This window comes from Patagioenas fasciata, chromosome 2, assembly GCF_037038585.1.
Source record: "Patagioenas fasciata isolate bPatFas1 chromosome 2, bPatFas1.hap1, whole genome shotgun sequence".
NCBI lineage: Eukaryota > Metazoa > Chordata > Aves > Columbiformes > Columbidae > Patagioenas > Patagioenas fasciata.
The window spans coordinates 126960655-126982095 of NC_092521.1; the positions used below are offsets into that span (position 1 = coordinate 126960655).

At 43.6% G+C, this 21441-nt stretch overlaps 1 protein-coding gene across 5 annotated transcripts in view; it reads right to left on the bottom strand.

The window, feature by feature from the left end:
* Positions 1-21107, bottom strand: part of RBMS3 (RNA binding motif single stranded interacting protein 3) — a 718223-nt gene extending 697116 nt beyond the window's left edge. The window contains exons 1-2 of one of the 5 annotated variants that reach the window (XM_071804926.1): positions 21033-21107; positions 20164-20354 (exon numbers count right to left, since the gene is read on the bottom strand). In XM_071804926.1, the coding sequence (XP_071661027.1) occupies positions 20164-20343 (180 nt within the window). In that variant the 5' untranslated portion in view covers positions 20344-20354; positions 21033-21107. Of the gene's footprint in view, positions 1-20163; positions 20881-21032 lie in introns of those variants that run through there. The other 4 variants (XM_065830560.2, XM_071804927.1, XM_071804924.1 and 1 more) reach the window with 4 other exon arrangements.
* Between the last annotated feature and the right edge of the window lie 334 nt (positions 21108-21441).

Genomic DNA, 21441 nt, shown 5'->3' on the forward strand with positions numbered 1-21441 from the left:
GTACACAGAGGGTACTTCTCAGCCCTTGATTATGACCGGGTCATTGTCAACAGCCTGCTGTAATCCCGTGGAGCATACAGTTTACGAGAGACAGTCAGAAGACTTGGCGCACAAAGCAGGCCACAATAATGAGCAATGGCAGATCTGCATGTCAGGTCTTTCCACCATAGTGCAATTAGTCTACTGATACTGTTGGCATGACTAAGGACGACATGATGCGAGGGCAGATGATAGGGACAAAGTGAATGATTAAATGGCCTCAGACTTAACTTGTGACCTCATTCCATCATAAACAGCAAACAGTGAGAGAACATGCGTGTGGATCCAACAACCTGGCAGGGTAAGCTGAGCACGTGAGACAAAAGAAAGAGCATACTGCACACATTCTTGGGCTGCCACAATATGCAGTCTGCAGAAGCGACACAGAAGATTCAGGTAGCAGCTGGGTCCCAGAACAACCTAGCTGTCTACCTGGGGAGATGATTAGGCTTCTTCCACAGATAACAAAGCAGCAGCTGCTGACTAAGTAGAGCCAAGAGGCAGCACAGACAGCCTCAGCATCTGCTACACAGCAGTAAGCAACAAAAAGGCAAGAACCCACATGAAAAAGTCACTTTCCAGACCTCTCTTACTTGTAGCACACAGCTCCCCAGGCTGAACTGAGACCGCCCTAGAAGTGCACTGCTATCTTTCTCATTGCCTCCACAAACACAACTCAGGAGCCTGATTCCAGGTTCTCCTGCTTCGACCAGCAAAATACAGTCCCTTTTAAGCTCTAGAAACTGTGTCCAGGAGGTGTCTTCAAGTGCCTAAGAGAGTGGAGTCACCAGGGTGAGGCAGCAGGATGAGAACAGGTCATCCTTGGTTTCCTGCTCTGTCTGCCTTGTTTCTGTACAGCTATTTACAAAGGGACCCCACTTCATTCCATTAGCAGCTACAACCATGAACAAATGACCTCGTCCTATGACACAGTTCCATTCCCAGGGACCAAGCATTAAGCAATACTGGAAGTTTTCCAGGCCTGTCCTATTTTATACTCTGCTTACCAGGCAAAGGTACTTTCTATTATCCAAGTGTGTGGGAGAGACAGTCAGTCACCTTAAAAGATGAATTTGTGGCATTTGCTCCTTAGAAACACTGAAATGCAGTGATTCAGACTCCTAATGAGACTGCAACAGAGTTTGCTATAGCTTTTAAGGCATAACCAGACACAAGGAGCTTTTGGAAGAAAATGGGTACAACTGTGGTGATATGTACAGGAACAAGAAATGGCTACTGGAGATCTAACCAGCCAGAATCCTTTAACCAAAAGATGGCACAAGCAGCTGCATATAGGAAGGACATGGGAATAAAGTCCTTTTGACCTCATTAATAGCAGACCAGCTTGAACCAAACAGACATTTACCTTTTCTACCATTCTTTTTGGTTTTTAATCCCTACCACTGCAATTGGATACCCTTGTTATCTACATAAACAGGTGAGTGCACACATTAGTGCTGAGTTAAGCATGGGCACGCTCTTGTACCACCAAGTTGCATAGCTCTTTCTTTCTTCACTCAAACCTCTCCCTTTATTTAAGTCAAGCCTAAGCCTACCCTGCACGTATCTCTCTGTTCCTCTGGAGTCCTGTTAAAGTCTTGCCCTCAGCGATAGGTAGTGACAATGAGTTCTGTCAGCAACTAGTTAACTCCATGACAGAGATTTTCCTCTTACTTACTTTTGACTTTGCTACTTTTAAGCTTCACTGAATGCTTCTTGTTCTTCCCTGATGGTAAAACAGCATTTCTTGCTCTGTGGAGCCTACGCCTTCATTGTCTGTAACCTTTTATCATCTCACTTCTGATTCATCTGATTCATTTCCTCTCCAAGGTAAACAGTCCCAATCTTCTCAGTCTCGCACTATATGAAAGATTTTCCTTGTCTGTTTAAAAACTGACTTGGGTAAACAGTTAAAAACTTACCCTGTTAGCTTAGCTTATACGTATAAATTGCCCATGCATATTAAATTTGTATTAGCTAGGTTTAACTGAATTAGGTGTATCCACACAAGATTTTTCACCACATTCCTAAAGTCAGTTTAAAATCATACCTTTTGTTAAAGCAAAGTAAATGAAAGTGTAGTTAGGCCATAGACAGTTTCTGATCCACAAGGACTTCCAAGAAGAATTCAGGCAGTGCTTTGGGGAAGGGTATATTTCAGCAGACCCCGCAGAGATAGTAATCTCCATTATCCTGAAATTCATGAAGCCCCTGTGCACAGCAGAGGGTAATTCTTCTGGAATATTTTCCATCAGCAACATGGGGATTTGTTACAGAATTAACTTAACATGTTTTATCTTGATAGCACTTCGATTTATAGGAGATAGTTTATTGCCTAGGCAAGTCAAACTGCTATTAAACCATAGATTTTAATTCAGCTGCAAGTGAGCTGCCCTACTGTACCCAGAACACAACAGAGATATAATGAAATCTAGTATAAAAATTAATTCTGAAAATATAAAATACAAGCATTGTTAAGTTTAAACAAAGGCTATTTGCTAGTTCATTCCAAGACTTAGCTGCATTCAAAAATCGAACGAAAACTGTCTTTTACACACAGAGACACACACAATTTTGCTCATGGAATAAAAGTTTTAAATTATGGCTATTGAATGCATGGTATTTCTTAATGATAGCATTCATTGTTATACTCATAATAATACATTTGACAGAGGAGAAAAAGAAGAATTTATCGAAAAGCTGCCAATGGATTTTAATAAAAAGCACTTTCCAATAGAAGGCAACATCCTTATCTACTAGACTTCAAAGTACTTGAGTATTTCACAAGGAATTCAGAGCTACTATTTTGCAACAGAAACTTACTACAAGTTACAAAGAAGCAAATAATTCTAAAAATCAAATATCCAGGCCACCCAGTTGAAAGAAAGTAATTTCCCGTGTTAACATTAAGATCTATTGTACATGCATGCAAATTTTCATGCAAATCAGACTTCACTTATTGTGTGTTTTGCCTTATCTAATTAAAAATGAAAAAGACAGACGAACACCTATCCCCTTCCATTTTGCCTGCTAAGTTGTTTCTGCCAACAGGGCCCTCATGATGCTGTTTCCATTGAGGTTAATCACAGAGAAGAGGTGTGCACATAAACACAAGAAAAGTAATGCTTAGGTTAGAGAGAGCAGCCACCCGGCCTGTCCATCACGTTCACCTCTATTCACACGGTAATTGCTGTACTCTCTGAAAAGCTGACTAGACCCATCATGATCTCAGAACACTAGTTATCTCCCTGCTGAATCATTTTCAAAATTGGTAAATAATACGGCTAATACAAAAGGAGAGAATGTCAGGCAATTCAGCCTGAGAGGCCCCACTTTGACTGTACACAGCGATTTGGTGAAAGCAGCTGAAACACAACCAGCCAGTCCCGCTCAGTGCTACGGCTGCCGTCCTGGCAGAGGTGCCCCTTGTTCAGACTTCTCTGTGTCCACCCCATGTGTGCCTCCCCTTGTCACTTCCCTATGACCTTCATTCCTCTTTTCCCATGGGGACACAAGCCGGCAGCCTCCTGCCCTCAGCTGCACCATGCCAGCGAGACCTGCTGCCTGGATGAGCAGAGCTGCAGCGGGAAAGGATTGTGCAGAGCCCCATTTAGCTTCCAAGAGCCTCCCTGCCAGCTCTCTTCCCTTGCCTACTGCCACTATGTATAGCTTTCAAATGCCTCCCCTTCGTAATCACACCTCCTACTATTCTGAAGACTATTTTGTGGGAACGCTGAACATATTTGTTGGCTCAATGGCCCCTAGCACACTGACTGCTCATTCAATAACATTCACACAAGACTGGAAAAGACTTGTCATCCTCTTACTCTCTGGCACTCTGTTACTAGCTTACTACTGTTTCCTTCTGCAGCGCAGGTCCAAATTGGATGTCAGACACAGAAAAATGCCAGCAAAAGCTCCGGTTCATGCTCAGGAACCAGTCACCGGACACAGGCCAAAACCATACACGCACTGGCACGCTACCATTAACAAGAGGTTTGTCATGAGCCAGCCCTTTGCCATTCATCTTTTTGTCAACAAGGGCAGGGAAAAATCAGGTTATTGCAATATTTTTAAGTATTTGCAAGGTGCTAACATCCTATAGTGATGGCATTAGTCAAAAACTCAGGCAGACACCAGGACAAACAAATTCTCCTGCTTCTATAGCCAGGTCTTTGCAGGAGCAAATTCCCACAAAGATCATCCCTGGAGGTGTTTAAAAGGCACGGTTCTTAGGTACACGATTTAGTGCTAGAGTTAGGTTAGGTTATGGTTGGACTTGATGATCCTGATGGTCTCTTATAACTGAAACGATTCTATGATTCTATCACACAATCTACAGCGTAACTGCTCCCTCGTTGTCTAAATACGCAGGCAAGGAAGGAAGCGATCAGGTCCCTAAGTCTGTCTGCTCACTAGCTGGCCTGCCAGGTACATCGCCCCATCCAGCCCTGTTCCTTCTGCTGTCTGGTTCTGCGACTTTCCTGAACTCAGCAGAGCCACATCAAATATAGCCAAGGCATTCCTGTCAGCAGCTGAATTGCCAGCCAAAATAATCACCTGGCTGTCACTGAGAGCAACACAGGTAAGGCAAAAGGGAATAACCCAATACATGTGCTTTTCAGTCAATATGATAAACAGCTGACATACGGTAATTTTAAAGGGCATGACATGCTGCAGCAATTATCAAAAGGCTGACACTCGGCTGAAGGAGCTGACAGTTGCAAGTTACACTAGCACAAAAGAGGAAAAAAGAAAGCGAAATGTGACTTAACTGTTGTCTCACATGCTCATATTTTGTTGACAAATTTATTTGTAGGTATGAGAATTCAGCCCTTTCTTAAAGAGTGTCATCACTGGCTGCTGATAAAAAGGCAGCCTGAATCTAGTACAGATGTGTTACTCTTCAAACTGATGCTCCTGCAGGAGCAAGAGGACAAAGCATTCTGCTGTGCAGGACAAGGCAAGAGGACAAAGCATCTGTTGTGCAGGACAAGGCTCCAGTATCAACAGCAACAGTTGACATTGTTACACATCCCTTCTACATAGAAAAAAAGACACTAGTTGAAATGTGAAATATCTTGTTATAATGAAATACTTCTTTAAATGTATCACCCCAGGAAAATGTAAGTTTGCTGATGGTGTCAAGTTTTAAATGTATTTTCTTTTTAAGGTGCTTCAAACTATTGTTCAGTTATTACACTAGCACTTTATATGAACTATCTACTATCAAAAATAGATTCAGGTTTGAGACAGTCTTGCAGGATATCACTTCCAAAGCACACTTGTTTTATTGAGCTCTAAGACTGTTTTAGATAAAGTAGGAAATATAATTTTACACAATTATACTTAGTACTACATGAACATATAAGTACGTACGTTCCACTGTAACAGCAAATTTAAATACATAGAGAGAGATGGTACTTCCCCCTCAAAAGTTTGAAATGGCAAGATCTGATCCTGCAAATGGGCACTCCTGACTGAGAGACTGCAGTGAGTAATTTTATTTACAGCTGCATTCATTTTATCCAATTGTCAGGTAATTCATATCAGCTTTTGAGGTGAATGCATCTGGAAAATCTGTGTAGATAGAGTTTCTTTTTAAAAAGCATATAAGCATTTTCTGGCACAAAACCATGCAAGAATGAAGTGGAAGATCTACAGCATTTTCCTGCTCTAAGGCAAGATAATTCCTAATCCCAACCAATAAAGGTTGTTTCTGTCTTTTGTGCAGAATAGAGTAAGATTTGGACTGTGCATTTTCAGTAAAACCATTATTTTAACAAACTTTATTCCCCAGATTTATTTCAAACTGCAGCCTGTCCATGTTCCCTCCTTTTTCTCCAAACACAAAAATTATTCCCAAAATTATACAGGGCAAAACAGTTCCCTTACAACCTTGAGGCACTTAATGCACAGAAGGGAGTTTCAATTTCCCATTCATGCAATAGCAGTCCTTCTGCTAGGTGTGTAAATACAAGAATCCTTTAAACTGGTAGTGTACTGACAACACACATCTGACTACCTCATCCGAGCCTACTAATCCACCTTCTTCTGGATTATTTCTAACAACCTGTACCTCCACACTCCTTCCTACAGAGTTTCTATTAATAACAAGTTTTGCTTGGTCATAAATAATCACAAGAAGGTAAAATATAACATGTTCTCTAACCTGTGAAAAAGTGGTGAATTTCCTTTGCCAGTAGGATACAAAATTTGTCCTTAGTCTGCTAGGAAGTAAAAAATTAGATCTCATCTTTAAAAATGTTGTTGGCATTTTAGAAGCACTTTTCCATACTCGGTGGTTTTTTTTTTTAATTTACTAACTTATTGGTCCTTTTGACCCATGAACAACCAGGCTGATGCTAAAGTGCTAAAGCTGCTGTCAGAGAGATATGGTAATACTTCTGTCAAGGGTGCAGTCTCTGCTCTCTGTTCCCGAGTCCGCAGGAGCCTTGCCAGTACATGCTGGCACGGGTTTGGAAAGAGACCAGGAAAGGGGACAGCAACAGACAACTGACTAGAGGTGACACTTTGTCCCCCACTACGGCCAGTGTTGCACTGGCATCCAGCACCACCCGGACAGATAAAGTACCCAAAGTATTTTACCCGTGGAGAAAGTGCCCCAGGTACTTCAGAGCACACAAGGGCCTGCCATACACACAAGTCCCATTCCCTCACACTTGCTTACAACAGAGGAAGATAAATTAACTACCTTGTTCCTCTTTTCCTCAACCTCACACTTAAAATTTATCACTGGATCCCATTGCTGCATTTATACATTTTCTATTGCTTTGGCTTCTAAATGTGAGTTTTCACAGTATCACAGTATCACAGTATGTTTGGGATTGGAAGGGACCTCAAAAGATCATCTAGTCCAATCCCCCTGCTGGAGCAGGAACGCCTAGGTGAGGTCGCACAGGAATGTGTCCAGGCGGGCTTTGAATGTCTCCAGGGAAGAAGACTCCACAACCTCCCTGGGCAGCCTGTTCCAGTGCTCTGTTACCCTCACTGAGAAGAAGTTCTTTCTCAAATTTAAGTGGAACCTCTTGTGTTCCAGCTTGATCCCATTGCCCCTTGTCCTATCATTGTTTGCCACTGAGAAGAGCCTGACTCCATCCTCATGGCACTCACCCTTTATATATTTATAAACATTAATAAGGTCACCCCTCAGTCTCCTCTTCTCCAAACTAAAGAGCCCCAGCTCCCTCAGCCTTTCTTCATAAGGGAGATGCTCCACTCCCTTAATCATCTTTGTTGCCCTACGCTGGACCCTCTCCAGCAGTTCCCTGTCCTTCTTGAACTGAGGGGCCCAGAACTGAACACAATATTCCAGATGGGGTCTCACCAGGGCGGAGTAGAGGGGAAGGAGGACCTCTCTCGATCTACTGACCACCCCCCTTGTAATACACCCAAGGATGCCATTAGCCTTCCTGGCCACAAGGGCACAGTGCTGGCTCATGGTCATCCTGTTGTCCACCAGGACCCCCAGGTCCCTTTCCCCTACACTGCTCTCTAATAGGTCATGCCCCAACCTATACTGGAACTTGGGATTGTTCCTGCCCAGATGCAGGACTCTACACTTTCCCTTGTTAAATTCCATCAGATTATCCCCCGCCCAACTCTCCAGCCTGTCCAGGTCCCGCTGGATGGCGGCACAGCCTTCTGGTGTGTCAGCCACTCCTCCCAGCTTAGTGTCATCAGCAAACTTGCTGATAGTACACTCAATTCCCTCGTCTAAATCATTAATGAATATATTGAATAATATTGGCCCCAGTACTGACCCCTGAGGCACTCCACTAGATACTGGCCTCCAACTGGACTCCGCACCATTGACCACCACTCTCTGGCTTCTCTCTTTAAGCCAGTTTGCAACCCACCTCACTACTCTATTGTCGAGACCACACCTCCTCAATTTAGCTGTGAGGATGCTGTGAGGGACTGTGTCAAAGGCTTTACTGAAGTCAAGGTAGACCACATCCACCGCTCTGCCATCATCCATCCACCTTGTTACATTCTCATAAAAGGCTATGAGGTTGGTCAAGCATGACTTACCCTTGGTAAGTCATGACTTACCCTTTTATTATTGTTGCCTACCTGTTGCATATGTGCTTTTTCACCAGTACTTTCACCCGCCATTATAATATAATACTACAAATCCTGGTTGGAAGCAGAACTTAGTATTTTCTGCCTTTACCCTGAACTATATTTATCCACCTGTTTGTGCACAGTGTAGCTTGATGCAAAGTGCATTTCTGTATTTATCATTTAGTACCTCACTTTTTAAATTCTCTGCAGTGATCTCCACACCACCCTTCAGAGGTCCTGACCCTGACTGCTGAAGTCCTGTCCTCATCATCTTCCTGGGTAGCTGTGACAGTCTCTGCTGCAGCATGAGAAGGGAACCCATGAGGTACGACAAAGCAAGGAGCCCACTGCAGGCTGAAACTATTGACACCACAGAGCTGTGTGTCAACAGGTACAACTGCTCCGGCCTGCATCTTAGAAGTGGCAAAGGTTCTACCTATGACAGATTCATCTATAATTCTCCTTTGTGTAGGTAAGAAACAAGTCACCTGTATCAGCAAATAAGAGAGTAATGCTTTAGGTACCTGTTAACTGTTTTATCACTGTGTCGTCCTGCTCCTAGTTCTCTGTAATAACATACAGTACATAATATAGAAGCACCTGTTATCTATGCTTATCTGATTTTAATGGCTCTGGTCTCTTCCAATTACTACCATCAGACAAGCTTGTATGACTAAGGGGTGTCATGATATGATCACAGGTAACATGCACAGACTTGCAAAATGCAGACTGGCATTGCAGAATGATATATTTTCAGGTACTTCACTTGTTCCTGGAGACAACATAGGCATTACGGATAGTTCTGAGCTAACGGGAATAAAGCCAGAGTCCATGGGACAGTGTGAGCTAACAGATAGCCTGTTGTGCATCTAGGTATAATTGTGACTACATTACTTGACCAGTTAGTTAAAAAGACCTGTTCTACATCAAGAGCATGCAAAAGGATATGACTATGAAACACTGCCTAAAGAAGAATCACAGAATGTTAGGGATTGAAAGGCACCTCGAAAGATCATTTAGTCCAATCCCCCTGCCAGAGCAGGAACACCTAGATGAGGTTACACAGGAATGTGGCCAGGCGGATTTTGAATGTCTCCAGAGGAGGCTCCACAACCCCACCGGGCAGCCTGTTCCAGTGTTCTGTTGCCCTTACCGAGAAGAAGTTTCTTCGCAAATTTAAGTGGAACCTCTCGTGTTCCAGTTTGAACCCATTACCCCTTGTCCTACCGTTGGTTGTCACCAAGAAGAGCCTGGCTCCATCCTCGTGACACTCACCCTTTATATATTTGTAAACATTAATAAGGTCACCCCTCAGTCTCCTCCAAGCTAAAGAGACCCAGCTTCCTCAGCCTTTCCTCATAAGGGAGATGCTCCACTCCCTTAATCACCTTTGTTGCCCTGCACTGGACCCTCTCCAGCAGTTCCCTGTCCTTCTGGAACTGAGGGGCCCAGAACAATATTCCAGTGTGGTCTCACCAGGGCAGAGTAGAGGGGAAGGAGAACGTCTCTCGACCAACTAACCACCCCCTTCTAATACACCCCAGGATGCCATTGGCCTTCCTGGCCACAAGGGCACAGTGCTGGCTCATGGTCATCCTACTGTCCATCAGGACCCCCAGGTCCCTTTCCCCTACACTGCTCTCTAATAGGTCATTCCTCAACTTATACTGGAACCTGGGGTTGTTCCTGCACAGATGCAAGACTCTACACTTGCCCCTGTTATATTTCATTAAATTTTTCCCCACCCAACTCTCCAGCCTGTTCAGGTCTCGCTGGATGGCAGCACAGCCTTCTGGCGTGTCAGCCACTCCCCCCAGCTTGGTATCATCAGCAAACTCCCTGATAGTACACTCTGTTCCCTTGTTAAAATCATTGATGAATATATTGCATAATACTGGTCCCAGTACTGACCCCTGAGGCACTCCACTGGATACAGGCCTCCAACTAGACTCCGCCCCATTGACCATGACTCTCTGTCTTCTTTCCTTCAGCCAGTTCGCAGTCCACCTCACTACCCGATCATCCAGAACACACTTTCTCAGTTTAGCTGCAACATGCACAGCAGAGACCGGACAGAGAACCCAGAGCCTTGGTCCTGCCCTGAGCAATATTTCCCAGCAGTGGGAAATCCCAGCTCTGATGTTGATCAGGCTGATTATCTCATGACAGTCATGTGTTCTGATCCTTCTTGTAAAGATTCCCTGAGCCACATTGACTTTGACTGCTTCTGACTCTCTAGCATCCACATGGCTTCTCTTAGAATTGATTCATCGTGTACTTATTTTCTGCACAGGGTGTGTCCTCTTGACAAGTTCAAGAAGCAGCATGTTTGGTCACCATTTTAAGGTCTAACAAGGCCAGGCTTTGCGTGAGATCACAATATCAGGTGACAGTAAGCTTCCACTGCATTAGCCACCTCCCTAATGTGGGAGGCAGATACGGTCAGGCTCAGGATGAACATCCAGCCCTTTGTTATTGCCTTGCTCTTATTGGTCTCTTGGAAACCAATATGGCTTTTCCTTTCCATTAAGCTTGCTGATTTCCTCCCTTCTCCCTGTGGAAACATTTTCATGGCCTCCTCCAAACTTAAATGTTCTCTTTAAACAAAAATTTCCCCAAGTGCACAACAGGCACGCTTTAATTGTACACACGTAAGAGACTACAGAACATCTGTGGATGTCTGTCCTTGAGGTCAAGCCAGCAAGCTCACCATTTCCATTGCAACAGCCAGCTGATAATGGTGTGTTGCTTCCTGTGTCACATTGTGTGTACATGGATGTAGATGATAGTGTGGCTGCTCTGCTTTAGAGAAATAAGACAGGACAAAAATTGAGGATTGTTTCACTCCTAAGATTTCTGAGAATTTCCTTTCTAGCCTGTCGTATCTCAGACCCAACTAACCTATATATTATTGTATCTGTTGGCTTTGGCAAGACTCACTGTAGCCTTTTATTAGATATGAAGCAATAGGTGGGAGAGAACGAGCCAATTAATTATTAAAAGTGGCCTTCACATACTTTGAACATCTGCATGTCCTCGAAGCACACTCAATAAAGTTAACAAGGCTAACCAGGGCACTGTACCGTGTCTGTGAAGCATTTTGCGAGGTTCTGTTGTGGGCTTCCTTAACTCTGTGTGAAGAGCAGAAGTTATTTACATCCCACCCCACATAACTTGCTCACCTGCCTGTCTGTGAGGACTTGTACTTACCCTTCCTGTATTACGTTTGATTCACATAGTAACTAGCTCAAGGCAGTAACTACTCTCTTAATTCTCAGCAAAGAATGATGGATATTTATTATACTATAGCAAATATCAAACTACTGCTAAACATAACAGCTACAACAATTATCTTTGGTAGATACTACTAGACCTTTAACTCCCTTTCCACAAAGACTTATTTTGAGCATGTTAGCTTGGATCCAAAAAGAGATTTTGTGCTACAGGCTCCTGGAAATGTGTATAGACTCAGTAATAACCTCAGTGAGACAACCATCATTAGTTAATAGCGAAGAAGAGGTGTCAGTGGTGCTTCAGGCACTTGCTGTAATCAATTAACATGGACTCTGTGCTAATGGAACAGGCACAGGTTCCACACCATTTTTATTTTCATTCTCCAGTCAACTACAACAATCCTTCGCAGATGGTCTAAAACTAAATGGGGAAATACCTGCTTTATTTCCCTGCAGTATTTTCAGTTGTTAATCACATTATCACTTTGAACAAACCGTGTATTTTTTTGGAATGAATAAACTATGAAACTCTGGGCCAAGGTGTTCAATGGCACGAACTCAGAAGCCTGGGAACAGTATATTAACCAAGCTGTAATTTTTATTCACCCAACACTTGTTTTTCAGTCAAGGAAACTATTTCTATTCTGCTTTTATAACAAGATTGGTCTTCACTTAATAGAATGTATAATGAAAATAACAGCTGTATTTAAACACATGGCAAAAGCTGTTAGGCATGGAAGAATTACTCTTTTTTCATGGCTGTCTAACAAATTTTATACATGACTGTCCTTGTCCATAATATGAGCCAAATTGTGTCTTGTTTTATCCTAGTTAAGAGACACTGGATATTATCATTTCTGGATCAATTCATATTCCCCTTATAGCTTAGAATGCAACATGGGGAAATGAAACAAAACAGAAGCTTTCATTATAGACAGAAGAGAATTCCAGAGCCATGGAAAAAGGATGAGGAGTGAGAAAGGAAACAAACTGTTGAACACTTAATATTTGTAATATCTTTCAGATCTGTCCTTTTTCTTCTACATGTTTAAACAACCCATTAGAACCTGATCGGAGTGCTACTTTCATGGAAACTATTATCAGTGCTCCTGTTGTAATTTTTCGTATTTACAGCTGCAGTCCTATTTTCTTTACTATTTGGATATTTTTTGAGACAAGTTGTTAAAAACTAGTAACTCTACTGGGACTGTGCAACGTTTTCTACTCTCACTGGATAATTACTACTGGCAGCTAGTCAGTACAGAAATCCACCTAGCACAAGCTACAGGGAAATAATCCCAGTCACTATGTGAGTGGCAATGGCTACAGTCAGACAGAGAACAACCAAATATGGACCCAAACAAAAACTGAATCACTTCACACATCAGTAACTACTCTCCCCTCTTAGCTCTGAGCAATCCAGTAAACCTTAACCTCAATATAATAAGAATTACTGTGCTTTAAGTGTGCGGTACAACACTGTAAGCTTTTACCACAGATACAGATGGTTTAAAAACACTGTGAGCATCTAGCAAAACACTGGGAATAGCATGCAACAACAGGAGTATTGTTCTTTTCTATCTTCATTGATTAGCCATTGTTTGAAGCCTCAGATGCGTTACAAGCTGGCACCCAACCCTGGGACGGGAATTCCTGTGAATTTTGAGAACAAGTTCTACAGAAGTGGGAAGGCTGTGCCACGCACTGGCCAAGCACTGGGCTGTCATGTGCAGCCCTGAATAGGACTGCTTTCCAGTCTCAACACATAGGCGCGAACACATACCACGACATCTGAGTCAAGGCAACGTCCCAGCTGCTCAAGAGGAGGTAACAATGCCCTTTTCAGTGCTGCATCTTCCCCCGACTAGGAATCCTCTCAACCCTTCTGCAGTGAGGATGAATTTGCCTTTAGCCAGAGCCAGTTCTGTGTCTTCTGCATGCAAAATCTGTTGTTGTGTTTCTGATGACTCAAGAGTGTCATTTAGCTCCCACCCATGATGTTCATTGTTTATGTCCCTGGATTTGTTACCTAATCAACTACATGTGCACTTGATTTCTCTATGCAATAACTCTAAGAAGCACTTAGTTTTCACAAAGTGTCTCCATTACAATGAATATTTCTATGTTTACCCCAGGAATCATTCAGAGTGATCAGCTTTTCAAGCTTCATCCACTTATTGATCAGTTGGCTGAAAAATTTAAAGAGCTGTTCACTCCTTGCCAAAACATTTTTCATGCAATTTATCTAAGGGGACAACTATTTTAAATAGCATATTCTTCTTTCGGAAGTTGCACCATTGGGTAAGGTTTTAAAGAATCATTCATATGCACTGTCACGTATGTTGTTTTAGCACAGACACAGGCAAATGCAGAAGTCAGTTGATCCCTCTCCAACTTTATGCTTTAACTCTAACACAAAACCAGTGCTGGACTTTGTTTTCCACATTCCAGATTCTCAATATGCCACCTGAAAATAAATACATGTAAAATGTGTATTTACTTTAATTTAGGGAAGTGTATTTCCCATATCAATAAAAGGATTTCTCAGAATATGAGATAAAAGGTAGTTTTGCAGCTATGAAAATTATGAGGCCTGATTCCAAATATCTCTTCTCCTTATGGATTCTCTGATGTCTAATAAAGTAATTTCATAGTCTTGCCTTCAGTCGAGGTACTGACAATTTCTCTCTTTCTCTCTATTCCTCTCATCTGCACAACCCCAGGTTCATTTAAGGATTCTCTCACTACAAGGCAAGAGAAGTGTGAGAGCTAGAGTACATCAAATGCATGGAAATGCAGAAGTAGACCTGCCTGCAAAGCAAGGCTTTCAGTTCACAGTGAATATCCTCTTTTTGATATTACTTAATCTGATTTTTTTTTTTTTAATTCTCCTCAAAGCAGATGGCCCCTGGGCCTTGCTCACTGGAACAGGTTAATGGCATGGTTAATAGCCTTGCTGCCCACAGCAGCAACGGAAGGGACCAAAACCTCCCTTCCAGAGGCACCTGACAGGCAATGTAGCTCTGGGCAGCTGTTCCAGGCACACGTGTCTGGGAGCCTCCCCATGCTGCCGGGAGTTACAGCCTCGCCTGGAGCCATGACATGGGAGTCTGCAGGACAAAGGCCCACATATAAGGGACTGAGCATGTCTTGGGTCTGTGGCTTTGGGACAGACTTACCACCCAGACAGCCACCGGGCTCTGGGAACTCTGGAAGAACAGGGTGCTAGCACAGATTATGCTTTTCTTCAGATCATTTCATCAGGAAGACACTGAACTATGTAGATCAATACCGATATCATGACGACCCACAGCAGGAGCAACTTAAGAATGAAGGATAAGTGCTTAAAACTGTACCTGAAAAGACATAGTTGATGTTGCTGGGCTGAGGAATGTTTTCTGAAACATTTTGAGCAATGAGTTAGAGAAAGACCTGTTATTCTTTAGCTCTGTCCATACTTCAAAGATAAACAGGAATTTCTGTCTGACATTAAACTCTCAGAGCAGCACAGCTACAGGTACATTTTTCTGCCATTTCTAGGTGGCTAAGAATTTGTCCATCCAGGCAGACAATGGCCTGACCTTGACTGCTCACGTCTGGATTACATCTTGGCAGGACCATAGCCCATGATACACCTGGCACAAAGCCTTCAGTACTTGGCAACTCCAGCTAGTACAAGGTGTTGCGTTTTATACAGTTACCAGGAGAATCTGCAGCCAACAGCAACTGGTAGTGCTGTCTAACTCTTCTTTCTTTGTCCCACACATTCCAGACTTGCTCCTCTTATCCACTGCTTATTTCAGTTTCATCTTTTGGATCTTAACTTCAAGTTGCTCAATGGGTTGTGCCCAGTTTATCTGACAAAACACCTAAACGTCCAGGAGAATAACAGCAGTTGACAACTACTATCCTGTGCACAATGGAACTGCCTAAGGTAAGATAAGCACATCTAACCTGACACTGAAGTGATCCATCCCCCAAAAAGAAACTTCCTACCATCTGCTTCAAGCATAAACTGCATTTCTTTGGCCATCTCTTCTCTAATGTAAATGCATAGTAACATGCAGCTTTTCAAACCACACAAAAGTAAATACATAAGAGAAATCATTAAAAGAGAATTGCCCCTGAAGAATCTTCCTCTCTTCCTGACCTACTCTTGTGGAGGATGATTGAAAAACCACTGTATTGTTGATAGCAGCAGCCCTGTAAATACACTAGTGGAAGGCTTTCAGAGACTGGCGATTAGATCAGACCACGTGCACAGCAGAACAGAATTCCCAAGTTAACACCAAGTGCCTTTTCCCAAAGCACTCAGCTTTCCCCCTCCAGAAGCTCACACCTGGGTACCACTCTCACACAGAGATACTACAGGCGAGAATTCTGGGAAATGACATACAAATAAACCCACAAAACACTCCAGAACTCTTACATCGAACACTGGCAAATTGTTTTTGAACCAGAATACAATGTAGCCAGCCCAGACAGGCTTGCTTTTGCTGCAACCTTGGTGTGTTGATTTCCATGTAAATACACAGAAGGTTCTTCACCTTGGAGCTATTTCACAGGGGTTTTTGTATATGGAATGTAGGTATGAAGTGAAATCTCTGGGTGTGCTTGTAAATCATCTGTGCTAAATGATTTGTGGAAACCTCAGATATACTGAGGTGTTCCTCTGTGGAAAATAAAATAAAATGCTCCTATTTATTTTATTTGTCTTTAACTTACCTAGGGTTAATTATCTCTATCTGTAAATTTCAGTGATTGGCTTCAATCCAACGCCTACTAAAGATTTTCCCTTTATCTTCGGTTAAAGGATGATTAGACCTGAGTTAATGTTTGTGAAGTACTTCGATAAAGTAAAATATAAAACTTTACCCTAAATGTAATGAATTATTTTCTTATTATTGTAATACCTCTTTAGATTTAAACATATTCTTCTAATAACTTTTAATATTCTTCTAAAGCAGGGTTTAAAAGAGCATTTCCTTTTTCGCTTTCCTTCCTGTTTTGTGGGATTGCACTAGACTGTTGATAATGCAAGCTTCTGGTCTTCTTTAATCGAATTTCCTTTCTTTTACTAGGATGCATTTGATTGGTCTTTTTTGGAATATGGAGCCATAGATGAGGTTCTTAGGGACACGGTTTAGTGCCAGTTAGGTTATGGTTGGACTCGATGATCTTGAGGGTCTCATTCAACAAAAATGATTCTATAATTCTATTATTCTATTTGGGTATGCAATGTTACATTACCAAATTCATACCTAGGACCAACTTTTGGAGGACTAGGGGGCTACGAAGTACTTCAGAAAATTGAAATACTGTAACACATTGGTTTGAAACCCCTAACTCAGGCTACCACCCCTGGGAAAATCCTGGTCATAATGTCAGCTGTGACAAACGTCACTTATAGTCACAGATCTGCAAAGGAATTGCAGGGTTACCTTCAACTCTCAAATTACCCCCTACCCTGATCCTTGCAAAGACGCTATTGCTCCAGTATAAGCTGGAAAGAATCCTTGGCAATGCATATGGGCCAGTGTCCCTTTGCACCACCCATGGAGTGGCAAGACAGGGTGATAGCCCAGCCACAAAACCAGTCACAGGAATCGGTTGTACCTCCAGTGGGAACAAACAGTCGGTACAGCACGTTGTTCTCTCGACAGGTCACCCAGGACTCCCGTATGACTTTGCCATACTGGAGAATGTCAACTTGCTGTATATAGGGTTAGACCTACACACTTTTAACTAAAATAACTGGAAATATCGTAGGAGTGTTGAAAAATATTTTCTGATGTCTTCCACTTTAAGAGAAAAACTAGTATCCTTATAGAGTCAACCATCTTCTAAATCTTACACTCTACTATTTCTGCTTAACTTTCTCCCACCTAAATGGCAACTATGCTTTAAAACACCAAGTACTGTATATTTAATAAATTATAAAGTCAATCTTCATAATTTCTCTCCTCATACACTGGTCAGAGATGGTTTCAACACAAAAAAATATGTGAGGGTGGTAACTTAGGTCTTCCTCCAACAAAGTACTTGAGCATACACTTCAGCACATCAGCATCCCAGCTGAAGACAGTGGGATATATTTCAAGTTATGCACATGTTTCACAATTTTATTGAAGTTCAAAGATAAAAAATGAACATGCAGCAGAAAAAAACTACAATACCCATATAATTGACATTATGGTAGTACCTTCTACTGAAAATTCTATAGAATCAGGAAAGTACTTTCTTTGGTTAATTCAGCAATGTTCCTTTTGGAAGTAGTGACAAAAAATAGCTTTATTAGAGCATAAATTTGATCCACCTCCATGCATATGGAAGCAAAACTCTTCTTACCTCCCGTGGAAATGGAGCTCAATGATAAAAGACATTTTATAACTCAAGAATGACCCAAAAAGCAAGTCCTGACAGTGGAATCATGAGATTTTGTGAAGTCTTGCTACCTAGCTATTCACAAGTATACACACATGAGGAAATCAGGCTCTTCTAATGTCCTTTACAATTTCCATGTAGAGTGCTTACTCTTCTAGGATATATCCATGTTCCTCTGACATTTGTGTAAGGGTCAAATAAACACTGGAACTGTTATTTCAATCCATTTAGAAAGTTCTTAGATGATGTTTCCAGCAATACTTGGGGTTTGTTTTGTGGCTGGAATGTTTTTTCCACAATACTGTTGGATTTTATTGTTGCTTTAATGGGTTTTCCCCTTCTCATCACACTTCTGGTGCCACTATTTTACCACATATCTGAAATACTTCTGCACTAATACGAAGTACTGTTTGTCCTGGGACAGCATCCAGAAAAGATACATACATTTAAGGAGGTTTGAAATATCACAGTACTTCCCAAAAATACAAATTAGTCATTGCAACCACCTTGGCAATGGTGAGCCTGGAAATGCTGACAATGGTTTTAAAAGAAAAAAATATATATATATATCTATATATCACAGTACATTAGCATGGCTACAACTAAGACAAAAAAAAAAAAAAGGTAGTGCTTTTGCTTCTATGTCCAAAAAATGCTGGCAAATACAAAATAAAACAGTACAATACTATCTAAACACATTAACTAGCCACAACATAGACTCTCAGGCCTTCTCTAGTCTTCATTCACCTCCACTTATACTTTGTTTGCCTTCCTCATGTCCACGATTGGTAAAACATTAGACAGATTCTGCATCACATCAGAAGGTAACTATTGAGCATGGATTTCTGCTGATGGCAGGGTTTTAAATGCTCAAGGCACTGGCACAACCAGCTCATGTAAATGGCAACCTTGGCTCTACATTTTAATTATTTTGAAATAAAACCATTTTAAGTTGCAGTAAGTAACACAATGCAAGGAAAGGGATATTAGAAGGAAACACACACAAATCATTCAACTGTGTACAGTACCATGCAGTCACGACAGAAAGATATATTCGTAAACTCAAGGGAGATGAAATTCTGTGTTCCCCTATCACAATACGTAAACCATCAGTTATCACCTTAAAAGTAAAGCCCTTGTATCCACCTTATTAAGCCATACAGGCCCTGTTTAAGTGATCAGTCGTTGACACCCTCTTATAATTAAGACAATAGGACAGATTTTAACAAACAGTAAGAAACGTATAGGAGATAAATACCACAAACTCGGGGTCTCCAGCTAGAGATACCATTTTTCCAAAATACCTTGTAATTCTCACGATAATTCCAACTCCAGCCATGCAAATACGTGGTGTGACATAGTTGTTGCATTAATTTATTGCATTGCTGGTTTACGTTCCTTCATTGTGTTACTGTTCTCTGACACATTTCTAACAAAACCAAACTATAGTAAAACTAGTTGAAGAAACACTATTCAAATCCAGTACATGGCAACATTTCTTTTTTCATTTACGACAGGATTATAATCTGGTTTGGGGTATCTGACTACCCAGAGAATTACTTGGATTTCAATAAAATATAAACGGATGTGGTTTACGGTCCAGCACACACCGATCACTCCTTGCAGCAATCAACGTATTGCGATGGAACTTACACATTTATCAGTCTCTGCCTGTAACAGACCTACAGACACAGCAGAATTCATCGGCTTCAGTTTGGTAAACCCATGCCGAGAAAAATGAATGGAAATGAAGACAGTGCCCACAGACAAAAGCACTGATCAATGCACTCCGCTGACAATATCTTGATGGCAACCTTTTCCCATCCCATCCTCCCTACTTTCCGATCCTTCTAGCAGTAGACACATCCGCACTAAAGGATGCGATCCGACCCATTTCTCGTTGAACTCCGTCACCCACAGGTCTTCACTCGGCAGCCAGCAGCCGTCCCCCGGTCCACAATGACACAGCAGGGCTGGAGGGACACGGCGCCCGGGCTCCTTTCCGCAGGTGACTCGCCCCTCGCCGCCGAGTGACAACCGAGGCGAGGGGAGGGCAGCGGCGGCCCTGCCGGCACTGGCCCCTCGAACTGAGGTAAACTTTCGCGGCGGCACCTGGGCCGCCGCCCGCGGCGCCGCTCCCGCAGGGCGGGCGGAACAATGCCCGGTGCCCCGGGCCCCGCGGCGGCCTCGCGCCTCCCCGCCCCGCCGCCCCCGTGTCCTCAGACAACCTCCGCCGCCGGCCCCCCGCCTCCCTCCCGCCGCCGCGCTGACAAAGGGCGGCGCGGGGGCTGCCCGCGGCCGGGCGGGAGTCGGAGCGGGCCCGCCGCCCCCTTCCCGCCCGCCCCGCCGAGCGCGGCCCCGGGCAGCCTGCCCCTCCGGCGGGCGCGGCGCCGGCCGGCCGGCGGCGGAGCGGACCTACCTTTTTGTCCTCTTTCTCGCTGCCGTGCCTCCGCTCCGGGTGGCCGCTGTCGGCGGCGGGGGCCGGCTCCGCGGGCTGCCCATCGCGGTGGTGCGGGCGCTGATGCGGGCAGCCGCCAGACCCCGCCGCCGGGGGGATGGGCTCCGGGCACGGAGAAACTCCTTTAACATCCATCTCCATCTTCCAGTTCACTGTATTGCGAGACAAAAGCAGGCAAACACTTTCCACCACCCCGCGCCTTTCTTGTGCTTTCCTTTCTCTCTCTTTTCTTTTCTTTCTTTCTTGCTTTCCTTTTTTTTGTCCCTTCTTCCTTCCTTCCTTCCTTCCTTCCTTTCCCCCCCTCAGGAGGCCGTGACACGCATGGCTCTGGCCGCCGCTGCTGCACCGATCCGGCGGCTGCAATTCTCCCCTAGATCCTCCAGACTTTTGTATCCAGCGTGTGTGTGTGTGTGTGTGTGTGTAAGAATGAGTGTGTCTGTGTGTGTGTGTGTGTGCGTGTGCGCGCCTGTCCTTGGTACGATGGCCTTCAATCGCCCCGAAACGGCAAACGCTAACTAAGCAGATCTCTCGCCACGAAGATCAACTCCCGGCTCCAGTCTAATTGTGGCGGTTATTTACTTTACGCTATCTATGTCCCAGGCCCGGACAAGCCCTTCTGGCTCCAGCCCTTTGAACAAAGTTAAGTGGAGGGAGCTGAGCCCGGGGAGGGGGCGGGGGCGAGGGGAAACCACCGGGGTTTGACACGGGGGAACTGACAATAACCCGGTAATGTCAAGTAAAAGTTAAACCTCACCCTTCCTCCCCTCCCCCTCCCCTCTCCACATCCCAGGCAAGCGCAATACAGCAAAGCAAAACGAGCGATTTCAGACCTGTGCAAGGTGCTGGTGGCGAGAAGAGACGAGCATTTACCCGATTGTTGCTTTTATTTTATTTTCCCCTCGCCTTCCCCCCCACCCCCAGCACCACCCGCTATTGGAAATGTGGGCTCCTGGATGTTAATCTCCTCTCCGCGGTCGGAGTGCATGTGTGTGACTGGAGCTCCCTCTCTCTCAGGCTGCCAGCGCCACGCAGCACTGCACAAGGAGAACTGGAGTAGGGAGGAAAACAAGAGCAAATCCAGACTGGAAATCTAAATCAGTACCAGCTACCGGCTCTTCAATTTTATCAACACAAATATAAGAAGAGAAAGGGAAAAAAAATCGCGTGTAAGCTGCTAAATCAGTCCTGACTGCAGTGCACGCACGATTGTTTTATTCCTTGTGTTAGCTTCCTTCTCAG